At 42.0% G+C, this 15,044-nt stretch overlaps 1 protein-coding gene across 1 annotated transcript in view; it reads left to right on the plus strand.

The window, feature by feature from the left end:
* The window catches only part of ABHD18 (abhydrolase domain containing 18), a 159,166-nt gene that overhangs the window by 37,283 nt on the left and 106,839 nt on the right, over positions 1-15,044 (plus strand). Inside the window, exon 5 of the mRNA XM_053703649.1 lies at positions 7,714-7,792. Coding sequence (XP_053559624.1) covers positions 7,714-7,792 — 79 coding nt within the window. The remainder of the gene's footprint in view (positions 1-7,713; positions 7,793-15,044) is intronic.

Below are 15,044 nucleotides of genomic sequence, written 5' to 3' on the forward strand. Positions count from 1 at the left end.
TCTCTGTTTTCAGCATGTGGTTGCTTGTGTAGTATGTAACAAGCAGCAAACCGCTTTCCTGTCCGAGCAATCGTCTTCTCAGATGAAGTGTTGTTGTTTCAGAAACAAGCTGGAATCAATGGCTGAGAGGCCCAGCACACCACAAGCCCTTCCTAGAGCACTGTACGTAAACAGTGTTCAAACAAAAGCCAGAGGTAAGAGAGTAATGAGACTAAACTTAGTTGCTGAACTCTCTCAAGTACTTTAATCTGCTCCTACAAAACAAACAACAATTTAGTACTTAAAAGTAACTCTAACTTTGTAAATTCAAATATCAAAGAAATACATACCTTCTTTAAAAGGTTTTAGTCTTGCAATCAAACACATATAAACTTGCATAAATTACTTCAATGCGGATCTTCTGATAGCAGAGGAATCCAGGGTTAAGGTAATCTAAGTCAGACAGTCTGGGTCAAGGCCTCACAGGGAAAAGTAGAACAAAATCATTAAACAAATGCAGAGTCCACAAACAAGCTAAAGTCATAAACCAAGTCAGTCCAAACCAAGGGTTAAACAGAAGCATAGTCAGGGGAAGCAGAAGTCAAACCAGTATATACAAATAGTAGTTGCCAGAGTAAGAGGAATTAACACAAGCAACCACATGCACATACTAGAGAGGGGTAGGGATTAAGTGTTCTTGGAGTTTTGGGAAACTTTGCCTCCTCCTAGTGGCCAGGATTTTTTGTAAATTATGTTTCTGTGCTTTTAAATTTTTTGATTACAAATAAATTTTTGTGTATTTTGATTACAAAACTAACTGGTCTGTGAGATATAGAAATGCACAGACTGATTAAGAAGACTTCTACATCTCTGTTGGTGGACCTTTAAATGCCCAACAAACATAAGAGCACATACATTTATTTTTCCGCACAGGACAATCTGATTACAATAAAAAAATAAATGCATAGCAGTATTCCACCAGTTAGTAATTACAGGTATACCTCACTTTACAGCTCTTCACTTTACAACGCTTCGCTAATACAGCGCTTTGTAAAGCACAAGTTTAACCTCCAAGGATTTTGAAACAGTGCTGTAATCTTCGTGAGATTGTGAGGAAAGTGACTGGCACCATTTTGTTATGCACAGTTCACTCTGTTTACAGCATTACAGTGCAATCTGTTTCTCTGTGTTATAGTCTGGCAAATTGTACTACATTAATTGTCAGTATTTTACAGGTACAGTATTTATTGAATACTGTGCTGTGCTAGTGTTAAACTAAACATGGCACTACTACACCCCTAATATTTGTTAGTTCAAACATGTTTTTAAACACACTGGCAAGTGAAAAGAATGCCAACACCTCCTTGTTTCATTTTAAGGCGGTTTACACTTTACAGCAGGGCTCCGGTCCCTAACCCGCTGTATGAGCGGGTTATACCTGTATTCAATTTAATTGTAAATATATTGTTCTAATGTCAGCCATCATTTTATTCCAACTGCTCCACTCTACCAGTCCCTACACTTGAATTCAATTCAAAATCCTGGTCCTAATCTAATATTTCTTATGTTTTCTTCTGCTCTAATCTCTAAATACTCTCTGGAACTGTCCTACATCTCATCACCTCTTCTCACACCACCTACAAAACACTTACCTTGTTGTACTCACTATTTGCACATACAGCACTTGCACTGTCCCTCATTTTTAGATATTCAGTTGCTCTCTGACTACTCGCTGATTCAGAGAAGCATATCGCTGAGCCCTCTAAAATCTAAAACAGCTTTTCTAATTTGCTTTGGCGTGATTCAAAATCATCATCCCATCCTGCCTTTAATATGGTCATCAGTCAAGTGGTTCCCTCACCTTTTTGCCTATGTGCTTGCTCTATTCCTTTTATGAACATACATTGTGAACGATCGTACAACATTTCTAATGTACTCTCATTGTATGGTCCCAGTGCTTCCTCTGACAATCACTTCTTTTATTGTTTATAAAAAAAAAAAATATGAAGAAAAAAACAATAGGGGGGTGTCATGCTCTAATCTGTTAGTGCATGCAATTTTATCACTAGAGACCCTACAACTCTATATTTTTAACCCTTGCAAAGGTATTAAACACATAGTTAAAGTATTACTTAGGAGCTGCAGATGAGCTGCAGAGGACTGAGTGGAAACTTATGGTGAGCCATCAGTAGCAGCAGTTGCACAGCTGGGTTGTGCAACTACTGCTGCTGATTGGGCACCAGCAGTTTCTACTCCAGACCAGGAATCCTGTATGGCTTTTGAACGGTACTTTTATCTAGGGTTGTACCGATAACAAGTATTTTGCATGAGTACTTGTACATCTTGAACAATTGTGCTCAAAACATAATGTAATCTGAGGAACATCCTTAGCCAGGGCTGGACTGGGAATAAAAAGAAGTCCTGGAAAAATATGAAGACCAGCCCTATTTTCTGTTGAGTCAGTAGAATGCAAGTGCCCCATTTTTCTCAAAGGGGATTACTGGGACACTCCTTCCCCCAATGTTTTTTTTTTTTTAGAATTAAATTATATTACTTTTGTATTAAATACAAATGTCAGATTGATGTTATATAGGCACCCTACAACCCAATTGCATCCAGTAATCACCCCTTTAAATTGTAGCTTTCCAGCCCCAACTGCTGTAGTTATTTATTGTTGTTATTATTTAATATATTTATTGTAATATTTTTATTTCTAAACATGTTCTGTGAACTTTGTGACAACAATCGAATAAAACTGTTTTAATTATTTCAAAATGTCTTGAGTTACAGTTCATAATTTTAAAGAAGCTAAAAATAAAAAAAAATAAAAAGTATTGGTAATTAGTATCGGTGAGTATTTGAAAAAAATATCTGTACTTGTACTCGGTCTTAAATTTTTTTTTATCAGTGCAACCCTACTTTTAACTTTGAGCTTAACCCTTTTGCAGGGTTGATAGAGCTAAAATTAAATTGAAAGCGTGTCATTTTCTTCTTAAATGGAAAGAATCCACAGCTGCATTCATTACTTTTGGGAAATAAGAACCTGGCATCCAGGAGGAGGCAAAGACAACCCAGCCAAATGCTTAAATACTCCTCCTACTCCCCTCATCCCCCTGTCATTCTGCGATGTTTACTGGGCTCGTGGTTGGAACATTGAGGCCTTTGGAAGTGACGCAGCCTTTTGGCTGGGCGCGCTTGTTTGGACTGTACGGTTCACCTTGTGTTTCGGCGTGGCTACGTTCCGTTGTTCCATTTCCGCATTTCCAACCGCGTGGCGAAGGAAATTTTCTAGTCCACAGGGATCTGGTCATAGGAGGTGGTGAGTGCCCCGGCCATTGTGCGTGTCAGGTGCCGTTATAGTTTTTCACTACTTTAGTCCATATTTAAATATCCTCTATACAATTATGGAGGATTCTGATGCTGAGACTGTGTTAATTTCAGATTCAGTTACAGAGGATTCTGATACTGAGACTATTTTGATTTCAGATTCTGTGTCCGGTGATGAATCCTTAGTGGCCTCGTTGACGCCTGTCAACCAGTTTTGTTCCTCTGGGGGTCCTGTCCTCCGAGAGGCGAGTTCCCTACCAAATCATACTTATGCACATGCGGGTAACCCAATTTACTGTTCCTTCATGTGGGGTGGTGTGTTTCCCCCGGAGGTTGCAGCACGTTTTCGCTTCCACATAATGTTGGCAATTGTTCCTTGGTTCTCCTTTGCCTTGTTCCCTTGGGGGTTTCGGCTGGTGTATCCTTCATTTGTGGAGATGAGCGGTGGGGGACCGTTTTTTGGGCGACGGTGTCTCCTGGAGGACTGTTGGCTCAGTCGAGTCAGTTTGCGGTCTCTAGTTTGGCTTCTGGACTAACTGCGAGTCAGTGTCCATTTCCATTTAAGAAGAAAAACATAAATTATGCTTACCTGATAATTTCTTTTTCTTCTGATGGAAAGAATCCACTGCTCCCCACACATAATTTATGTGGGGCGTCCTTATATTCCTCTGGCACCCTTTACCCTGATATTTCTTCTACTGTTCCTTGTTCCTCAGCAGAATGACTGGGGGATGATAGGAGTGGGAGGAGTATTTAAGCCTTTGGCAGGGTTGTTGTTGCCTCCTCCTAGTGGCTAGGTTCTTATTTCCCAAAAGTAATGAATGCAGCTGTGGACTCTTTCCATCAGAAGAAAAGTAAATTCAGGTAAGCATAATTTCTTCTACAAGATATGACGAGTCCACGGATTTCATCCTTACTTGTGGGATTTATCCTCCTGCTAACAGGAAGTGGCAAAGAGCACCACAGCAGAGCTGTATATATAGCTCCTCCCTTCCCTCCACCTCCAGTCATTCTCTTTGTCTGTGTTAGTAATAGGAACAGGTAAAGTGAGGTGTTAGTTTAGATTCTTCAATCAAGAAGTTTTTAATTTTCAAATAGTGCCAGAGAGTGCTATTTTTCTCAGGGGGAAATCGTCAGTCTCTTGCTTCCCAAGAGGAGTGGAGACATATTATTTTCTGCCCTGATGTTGATGATCTTAGCAAGCATTATCTAAGATCCATATGGTTCCCACAGCGCAGCTGAAGGTAGTGTAAGAAAATCTTCAGTGTGGAGAACGGTGTCTTGCTACAAGCAGCATTGAGGTATGTTCAGTCTTTTGTTTTCTGGGGAGACTTGATATATCAGAACAGGCTGACATTGTCCCCTATATGGGGAAGGGTAAGCAGTATGCACTAAGTAAAATGGATATGGTGTACCTGAAATCCCTTTATTGATTTATTTACTTATTTTATGGCCAGAAGTAATAAAGACCTTGGTGGCTTATATTGGGCTTGACGCTGGGAGACTTAGAGCGGTTAATGGTATGGCTGGATGCAGGACTTAGTGTTACGGTTTGGTCTGCATTTGAACACTTGGCACATATTTTTATTTTGTCAGGCATGTTTGTTTGCACGGCGACCCATGCGGGTCCTAGTCAAGATACAGTACGCCCACGATGGGCGGGCCCTATTTTTGCACGCTCCGTTGCGCAGTCTTCATAGACATTGCATAGCTAGCAGAGGCTGGAGGCTTAAGTTGTCTGCACTCGATAAGTAATTTCACGATCTATCCGGCAACAGATTCATTCCGGGGGCAGGTAGGGGTGGTGCAGGGGCCAATAATTGATGGAGGTAATTGGATTGATGGTGGCGGCAATGGACATCATTCAGTTTGCTCGATTGCATCTCAGACCACTGCAACTGTGCATGCTCGGACAGTGGAATGGGGATTATGCAAATTTATCTCCTCAGATAAATCTGGACCAGAAGACCAGAGACTCGCTTCTTTGGTGGTTGTCGCCGGATCATCTGTCCCAAGGGACGTATTTCCGCAGACCTTTGTGGGTGATAGTGACGACGGACGCCAGTCTACTAGGCTGGGGTGCAGTCAGGAATTCCATGAAGGCTCAGGATGTATGGAGTCAGGTCTCTACTTCCAATCAATATTCTGGAACTGAGAGCAATATTCAATGCGCTTCAGGCGCGGCCTCAGTTGGCTTCGGCCAAATTAATCAGATTCCAGTCGGACAACATTACGACTGTGTCTTACATCAATCATCAGGGAGGAACGAGGAGTTCCTTAGCGATGACAGAAGTATCCAAGATAATTTGGTGGGCGGAGACCCACTCTTGTTATCTGTCGGCAATCTACATCCCAGGAGTGGACAACTGGGAAGCGGATTTTCTAAGCCAGCAGGCTTTTCATCCGGGGCAGTGGGAACTCCATCCGGAGGTATTTGCCTCCCTGATTCTCAGATGGGGCAGATTAGAGTTGGATCTAATGGCATCTCGACAGAATGCCAAGCTCCCAAGATACGGATCCAGGTCGAGGGATCCTCAGGCCGAACTGATAGATGCCTTGGCAGTGCCTTGGTCATTCAACCTAGCTTATGTGTTTCCACCGTTTCCTCTCCTTCCCCGGGTAATTGCTCGGATCAAACTGGAGAGAGCTTCAGTAAGTCTAATCGCTCATGCGTGGCCACGCAGGATTTGGTATGCAGATCTAGTGGACATGTCCTCTCTGCCTCCGTGGAAACTTCCGGTGAGACAGGACCTTCTCATTCAAGGTCCTTTCCAACATCCAAATCTAATTTCTCTGCAGCTGACTGCTTGGAGATTGAACGCTTGATTTTATCTAAGCAGGGATTCTCTGATTCGGTCATAGATACTTTGATTCAGGCACGTAAGCCTGTCACTAGAAAGATCTATCATAAGATATGGCGTAAATATCTTTTTTGGTGTGAATCCAAGGGCTACTCATGGAGTAAAGTTAGGATTCCCAGGATTCTGTCTTTTCTCCAAGAAGGTTTGGAGAAGGGGTTATCAGCGAGTTCCTTAAAGGGACAGATTTCTGCTTTTTCAATTTTGCTACATAAACGTTTGGCAGATGTTCCAGACATTCATTCTTTTTGTCAGGCTCTAACCAGAATTAAGCCTGTGTTTAGACCAATTGCTCCACCCAGGAGTTTGAATTTAGTTCTTAGTGTTCTTCAAGGGGTTCAGTTTGAACCCATGCATTCCATAGATATTAAGTTGTTATCTTGGAAAGTTTTGTTTTTAGTTGCTATTTCTTCTGCTCGTAGAGTTTCTGAGCTTTCAGCGTTACAATGTGATTCGCCTTATCTTATCTTCCATTCTGATAAGGTGGTTTTACGTACCAAACCTGGTTTCCTTCCTAAGGTTGTTTCTAATAGGAATATTAATCAGGAAATTATTGTTCCTTCATTATGTCCTAACCCTTCTTCTAAGAAGGAGCATCTGTTACATAACCTGGACGTGGTCCATGCCCTGAAGTTTTACTTGCAGGCAACTAAGGATTTCCGTCAATCATCTTCATTATTTATTGTTTTTTCTGGAAAGTGTAGGTCAGAAAGCTACGGCTACCTCTCTTTCTCTTTGGCTAAAGAGCAGCCTCCTGAAAGAATTACGGCTCATTCCACTAGGGCTGTGGCTTCCTCATGGGTATTTAAAAATGATGCTTCTGTTGAACAGATTTGCAAGGCTGCAACTTGGTTGTCTCTTCACACTTTTTCCAAATTTTTCAAATTTGATACTTTTGCTTCTTCTGAGGCTGGTTTTGGGAGAAAGGTTCTTCAAGCAGTGGTGCCTTCCGTTTAGGTTCCTGTCTTGTCCCTCCCTTTCATCCGTGTCCTATAGCTTTGGTATTGTATCCCACAAGTAAGGATGAAATCGGTGGACTCGTCATATCTTGTAGAAGAAAAGGAAATTTATGCTTACCTGATAAATTGATTTCTTCTACGATATGACGAGTCCACGGCCCACCCTCTTATTTTTAAGACAGGTTTAGATTATATTATATTTTTTATAAACTTCAGTCACCTCTGCACCTTTGGCTTTTCCTTTCTCTTCCTAACTTCGGTCGAATGATTGGAGGTGGGGGGAAGGGAGGAGCTATATATACAGCTCTGCTGTGGTGCTCTTTGCCACTACCTGTTAGCAGGAGGATAAATCCCACAAGTAAGGATGAAATCCGTGGACTCGTCATATCGTAGAAGTAATCAATTTATCAGGTAAGCATAAATTTCCTTTTTATGTTTTTTCCTCTATAATGGTCCCTTAATTACAGAATAGCTTTGCATGATTAACCGCAAAACCTTGCACAATTTTATAGGTTTCTACTTCTTACACCGTGTTGGCTTTGGCTTGATGGCTCTGTAAAACTTTATATTAATATGTTTTCATTGTATAGGTTCCAGTTAATACTCCCTAAGGAATGGAAGAATAAACACAGACCTGTATGCATTCACCTGGCTGGCACAGGTGACCATGTGAGTATGAGAATGATAAGGAAGCAGTCCCGAATCAGGTCCAATTGTTTTGGTAAAAACATAAATCCTGTTTTCAAGGTTGTGTGTGAATTTGCAATTTTCCAACATCCCTCATTTGTACTATTACTATATTCTCTGTCCCCAAAGGGACCGTAACCTTTTTTTAAAAAGAGGGTTTTTAAGGCCCCATTGGATACACAGGGAACACTAGATGGCTCTAAATGTTTGGGGAAACTATTGGGTGGTCCTCAAGACATGCTGAAATCACCTGTTGGAGCCCTAATGGGAGTGTAGGACTTAAAAGACACTGAAGGCATGCAGAGAGTACCCTTGTTATATTTGGGAAATGCTCTTGGATGGAAATTATGTATGCAGAAAAATGTGATATTGAACAAGGTGCTTTGTGTATTACTAACTTAGGAGTCCATCACAATCTATTGTCTGAGACCTTTTTGGTTCTTTCTCTATCTGAAAAAGTGACTTTGATTTCCGACACATTTGCAATATGTTTGGATCCTCGCTAAAAGCGCTTTTTTTACTATGTGGTCGAAAAGTTCACAGCAATCACTATCCATTTGAACTCCTAAACAGTAATGCACCTTTGTTAACATTAGTTCAATAATGTTGGCACAATCCCTTTGAAAGCACTGTGGTGACCGTATTTGGAAAACTCGTCCCCAAAAAAACAGGTCACAAAGGTGCAATCTCCTTTGAACATCTTCTGTGCAAATACAAAATACAATGTTGTGAGGGAGCAGGTTCATGCATTACAGTTGCTGTACTGTTAAAGTCCAGTAAAAAAAAGATATTATAAGTCTTGTCAATAGAAACCTGTAGTCGCCATCTTGTTTTCAGAGCATGCCAAAATAGAAAAGGTTCTTTAACAAACATTAAAAATAAATATTGTAAAAACCAATACTTGTGAAAATTTTAAAGTGACAATGTAGTGATTAAAAATGGTGCCCAATATACTGATCATGCCGACATACAATTTGGCAATCAGATGGTTTAGCAGTGGTGCAGATGGAACTGGATTGCAATAGATTCCTATGTAACTCACTACTGCGCAATCCCGTTTTAAAATCCAGTTATGAAGACACCAGTACTGTTCGTGACAAACATAAAAGTGCAAGTGTAACTTAGAATCAAATATTCACTTTAAAATATTACTACACACCATTTGTAGATGTTACGGTCCTGATGTGACTATTTATGAATGCCCTTCTTGACAAGATACATTTGACATGAAATATACATATGGCATTTATATATAATATATATATATATATATATATATATATATATATATATATATATATATATATATATATATATATATTTCTCCAACATTGGTGTGTCCACGGCTTCATCCTTACTTGTGGGAATATTCTCTTCCCTAACAGGAAATGGCAAAGAGAGCACAGCAAAAGCTGCCCATATAGCCCCCCCTCTGGCTCCGCCCCCCAGTCATTCTCTTTGCCGCTCTGAACAAGTAGCATCTCCACGGGGATGGTAAAGAGTATGTGGTGTTAGTTGTAGTTTTATTTCTTCTATCAAGAGTTTGTTATTTTAAAATAGTGCCGGTTTGTACTATTTACTCTACAACAGAAAGTGATGAAGAGTTCTGTTAAAAGAGGAGTATGATTTTAGCAACAGTAACTAAAATCCATTGCTGTTCCCACGCAGGACTGTTGAGCCCAGAGAACTTCAGTTGGGGGGAACAGTTTGCAGACTTTTCTGCTCCAGGTATGACTAGTCTCTTTTCTAACAAGACATAGTAATGCTAGAAGACTGTCATTTTCCCTTATGGGATTCTTTAAGCCATTTTCTTAGACTCATAACAGAATGAAGGCTTATAAATGGGCTATATACTGGTTGACACTATTGTGGGCTAAATCGATTGATTTATATAATATTTATATGATTTTTGGAGTGTTTTGAGACTTGGAAACACTTTTGGGAACGTTTTATTACGCCTGGCAGTTTGTTAGACACCTAATCTAGTCAGGAAGGCCCCTTCACTCTGGTATGCAGAGGGAGGAAGCCTCATTTTCGCGCCTTAATTGCGCAGTTACTTCTGGAAGCAGTGCATGCAGCTTCATGTGAGAGGGTCCTGTGGCCATAAAAACGATTCTAAGAGGCTTATTTCTGTGGTGAATAACCCCCAAGGAAGGTAAAGCCGCAGCAAAAGGCTGTGGCAGGGACTGTAGTGGGTTTAATCTGCTAAATTGAACAATTAGCTCCGGTTTGCTCATTTAAGGGGTTAAAGACTTGAAATTTGGTGTGCAATACTTTCAAAGCATTAAGACACTAGGGTGCAAATTTTGTAAAGATCGGATAATTCCTTCATAGTTTTTCAAACATTCAAAAATAAAGTGTACTCTGTTTATTATTTAAAGAGACAATAACGGTTTTGTTTAAAAATGGTTTTTTTGCATTAATTGCCTGACTAAGTCTGTCTAACATGTCTGTACCTTCAGATAAAGTATGTCCTGTGTGTATGGAGGCCAAGGTGATTCCCCCTTTAAATGTATGTGAAAATTGTGCCATGGCGTCCAAACAAAGTAAGGACAGTAATGTCACATTTAACCCCTTAATGACAAGTGACGTACCAGGTACGTCCTGCAAAAACTTGCAGTTAGTGACAATGGACGTACCTGGTACGTCACTTGTCTAAGAGAGTGCTGGAAGCGATCGCAATCGCTTCCAGCAGCTCTCAGGGTATTGCAGTGATGCCTCGATATTGAGGCATCCTGCAATACCCTTAGAAAGCATCCGATGCAGAGAGAGCCACTCTGTGGCCCTCTCTGCACCGGTAGCGATGCGGCCGGTTCGTTGGTGGGTGGGAGCGCAACTGGGAGGCGGGTGGGCGGCCCATCGCTACCCGGCATCCGGCTCCTGTTAGTGCAATGTGCACGCCGGGTGCCGGGAGCGTGCGGGGGCGCGCGTGCGCGTGCGCGCGCGGGTGCGCGCGCACGCCCGCGATCACCTACCCACACTGACACCAATGAGTGGGAAGAGGGGGGGAAATATATATATATGAGGATCTGGGTGGGGGCGGGGGTTGGGGTATTGTGGGGGGCTGCTACACTACAGAAAAAAATAAATTAGTAATAAAAAATAATTAAAAACACTTTTTTGGGGGGCAAATTGGGTACTGGCAGACAGCTGCCAGTACCCAAGATGGCGGCAATTAGGTAGGGGAGAGGGTTAGATTGCTGGGGGGGGGGGGATCATGGAGGTTGGGGCTAAGGCAGGAGTCCATCACAGCTAAAACATTTTATTTTTTTTTATTAAAAAAAATAAAAACTCCTTTTATTTAGTACTGGCAGACTTTCTGCCAGTACTTAAGATGGCGGGGACAATTGTGGGGTGGGGGAGGGAAGAGAACTGTTTGGGAGGGATCAGGGGGTGGGATGTGTCAGGTGGGAGGCTGATCTCTACCCTAAAGCTAAAATTAACCCTGCAAGCTCCCTACAAGCTACCTAATTTAACCCCTTAACTGCTGGGCATAATTTACGTGTGGTGCGCAGCAGCATTTAGCGGCCTTCTACTTACCAAAAAGCAACCACAAAGCCATATAAGTCTGCTATTTCTGAACAAAGGGGATCCCAAAGAAGCATTTACAACCATTTGTGCCTTAATTGCAGAAGCTGTTTGTAAATAATTTCAGTGGGAAACCTAAAGTTTGTGACAAAATTTGTGAAAAAGTGAACTTTTTTTTTATTTGATGACATTTGGCGGTGAAATGGTGGCATGAAATATACCAAAATGGGCCTAGATCAATACTTTGGGTTGTCTTCTAAAAAAAAATATATACATGTCAAGGGATATTCAGGTATTCCTGACAGATATCAGGGTTCCAATGTAACTAGCGCTAATTTTGAAAAAAAGTTGTTTGGAAATAGCAAAGTGCTACTTGTATTTATGGCCCTATAACTTGCAAAAAAAGTAAAGAACATGTAAACATTGGGTATTTCTAAACTCAGGACAAAATTTAGAAACTATTTAGCATAGGTGTTTTTTGGTGATTGTAGATGTGTAACAGATTTTGGGGGTCAAAGTTAGAAAAAGTGTGTTTTTTTCAATTTTTTCCTCATATTTTATATTTTTTTTTAGAGGAAATTATAAGATATGATGAAAATAATGGTATCCTTAGAAAGTCCATTTAATGGCGAGAAAAACGGTATATAATATGTATGGGTACAGTAAATGAGTAAGAGGAAAATTACAGCTAAACACAAACACTGCAGAAATGTAAAAATAGCCATTGTCATTAAGGGTAAGAAAATTGAAAAATGGTCCGGTCATTAAGGGGTTAATAAGGTTGCCCAAGATGATTCTTCAAATGAAGGTAGTGGGGATAGTTCATCATCCTCTCCTTCTGTGTCAACACCAGTTATGCCTGCGCAGGCGACACCTAGTACATCTAGCGCGCCAATGCTTGTTACTATGCAACAATTAACTGCAGTAATGGATAATTCTATAGCATATTTTTTATCCAAACTGCCAATACTTCCCAGAAAGCGTGATTGCTCAGTTTTAAATACAGAGGATGAGCAAGTGGGCGCTGATGATAGTTTATCTGTGATACCCTCACACCAGTCTGAATTGGCAGTGAGGGAAGGGCTGTCTGAGGGAGAAATTTCTGATTCAGGAAAAGTTTCTCAGCAGGCAGAACCTGATATTGTGACGTTTAAATTTAAGTTAGAACATCTCCGCGCCCTGCTTAAGGAGGTGCTAACTACTCTTGACGATTGCGACTCTTTGGTAATTCCAGAGAAATTGTGCAAAATGGACAAATTCCTTGAGGTCCCTGTGCACGCTGATGCCTTTCCGATACCCAAGAGGGTGGCGGACATAGTGAACAAGGAGTGGGAGAAGCCAGGTATACCCTTTGTCCCACCCCCTATATTTAAGAAAATGTTCCCCATTGTCGACCCCAGAAGGGACGCATAGCAAACAGTCCCTAAGGTTGAAGGGGCAGTTTCTACGTTGGCCAAGCGCACGACTATTCCCATTGAGGACAGTTGTGCTTTCAAAGATCCTATGGATAAAAAATTGAAAGGATTGCTTAAAAAGATATTTGTTCAGCAAGGTTTCCTTCTTCAGCCAATTTCGTGCATTATTCCTGTCACCACGGCGGCGTCTTTTTGGTTCGAGGAACTAGAAAATTCGCTCAATAAGGAGACTCCATATGAGGAAGTCATGGACAGAATTCACGCTCTAAAGTTGGCTAATTTCTTTATTTTAGATGCCGCTTTGCAGTTGGCAAAATTAGCGGCGAAAAATTCAGGTTTTGCAATAGTGGCGCGCAGAGCGCTTTGGCTAAAATCTTGGTCGGCGGATGTGTCGTCCAAGACAAAACTGCTTAATATTCCTTTCAAAGGTAAGACCCTTTTTGGGCCAGAATTGAAGGAGATTATTTCAGACATCACTGGGGGGAAGGGCCATGCCCTCCCACAGGATAGGCCTTTCAAGGCTAAGAATAAATCTAATTTTCGTTCCTTTCGCAATTTCAGGAACGGACCATCTTCTAACTCTGCAGCCTCTAGACAAGAGGGTAACGCTTCCCAGCCCAAACCAGCATGGAAACCAATGCAGGGCTGGAACAAGGGTAAACAGGCCAAGAAGCCTGCTGCTGCTACCAAGACAGCATGAAGGGGTAGCCCCCGATCCGGGACCGGATCTAGTAGGGGGCAGACTCTCTCTCTTTGCTCAGGCCTGGGCAAGAGATGTTCCGGATCCCTGGGCACTAGAAATAGTGTCTCAGGGGTATCTTCTTGAGTTCAAGGATCTTCCTCCAAGGGGAAGGTTTCACATGTCTCGTTTATCTTCAGACCAGATAAAGAGACAGGCATTCTTACATTGCGTAACAGACCTACTAAGTATGGGGGTGATACACCCAGTTCCGTCAGCGGAACAAGGTCTGGGGTTTTACTCAAACCTGTTTGTAGTTCCCAAAAAAGAGGGAACTTTCAGGCCAATTCTGGATTTAAAAATTCTAAACAAAAGTTCCATCATTCAAAATGGAAACTATTCGAACGATTTTACCAACAATCCAGGAGGGTCAATACATGACTACCGTGGACTTAAAGGATGCGTACCTACATATTCCTATCCACAAAAATCATCATCAGTTCCTAAGGTTCGCCTTTCTGGACAAACATTACCAGTTCGTGGCTCTTCCGTTCGGATTAGCCACTGCTCCCAGAATTTTCACAAAGGTGCTGGGATCCCTGTTAGCGGTTCTAAGACCAAGGGGCATTGCGGTGGCACCTTACCTAGACGACATCCTAATTCAAGCGTCGTCCCTTTCCAGATCAAGGGCTCATACAGACATTGTTTTAGCCTTTCTCAGTTCTCACGGGTGGAAGATGAACATAGAAAAGAGTTCCCTGTCTCCGTCTACAAGGGTTCCCTTTCTGGGAACAATAATAGATTCTGTAGAAATGAAGATTTTTCTGACAGAGGTCAGAAAATTAAAACTTCTAAACGCTTGTCAAGCTCTTCAATCTATTCCTCAGCCTTCCATAGCTCAGTGCATGGAGGTAATAGGACTAATGGTTGCAGCAATGGACGTGGTTCCTTTTGCTCGAATTCATCTAAGACCATTACAACTGTACATGCTCAAACAGTGGAATGGGGATTATGCAGACTTGTCTCCCCAGATTCAATTAGACCAGGTAACCAGAGACTCGCTCCGCTGGTGGTTGACTCAAGATCACATGTCTCAGGGAATGAGTTTCCGCAGACCAGAGTGGGTCATCGTCCCGACCGACGCCAGTCTCTTAGGCTGGGGCGCGGTCTGGGACTCCCTGAAAACTCAGGGTCTATCGTCTCGGGAAGAGTCCCTTCTCCCGATAAACATTTTGGAACTGAGAGCAATATTCAATGCGCTCCTGGCCTGGCCTCACCTAGCGAAGGCCAGATTCATCAGATTTCAGTCGGACAACATGACGACTGTAGCGTACATCAATCATCAGGGGGGAACAAAGAGTTCCTTGGCGATGACAGAGGTATCCAAGATCATCAAGTGGGCGGAGGATCACTCCTGCCACCTATCTGCAATTCACATCCCAGGAGTAGACAACTGGGAGGCGGATTATTTGAGTTGTCAGGCTTTCCATCCGGGGGAGTGGGAACTCCACCCGGAAGTCTTTGCCCAGTTAACTCAACTATGGGGCATTCCGGATATGGATCTGATGGTGTCTCGTCAGAACTTCAAAGTTCCTCGATACGGGTCCAGATC

This window comes from Bombina bombina, chromosome 2 (genome assembly GCF_027579735.1).
Source record: "Bombina bombina isolate aBomBom1 chromosome 2, aBomBom1.pri, whole genome shotgun sequence".
Classification (NCBI taxonomy): Eukaryota; Metazoa; Chordata; class Amphibia; order Anura; family Bombinatoridae; genus Bombina; species Bombina bombina.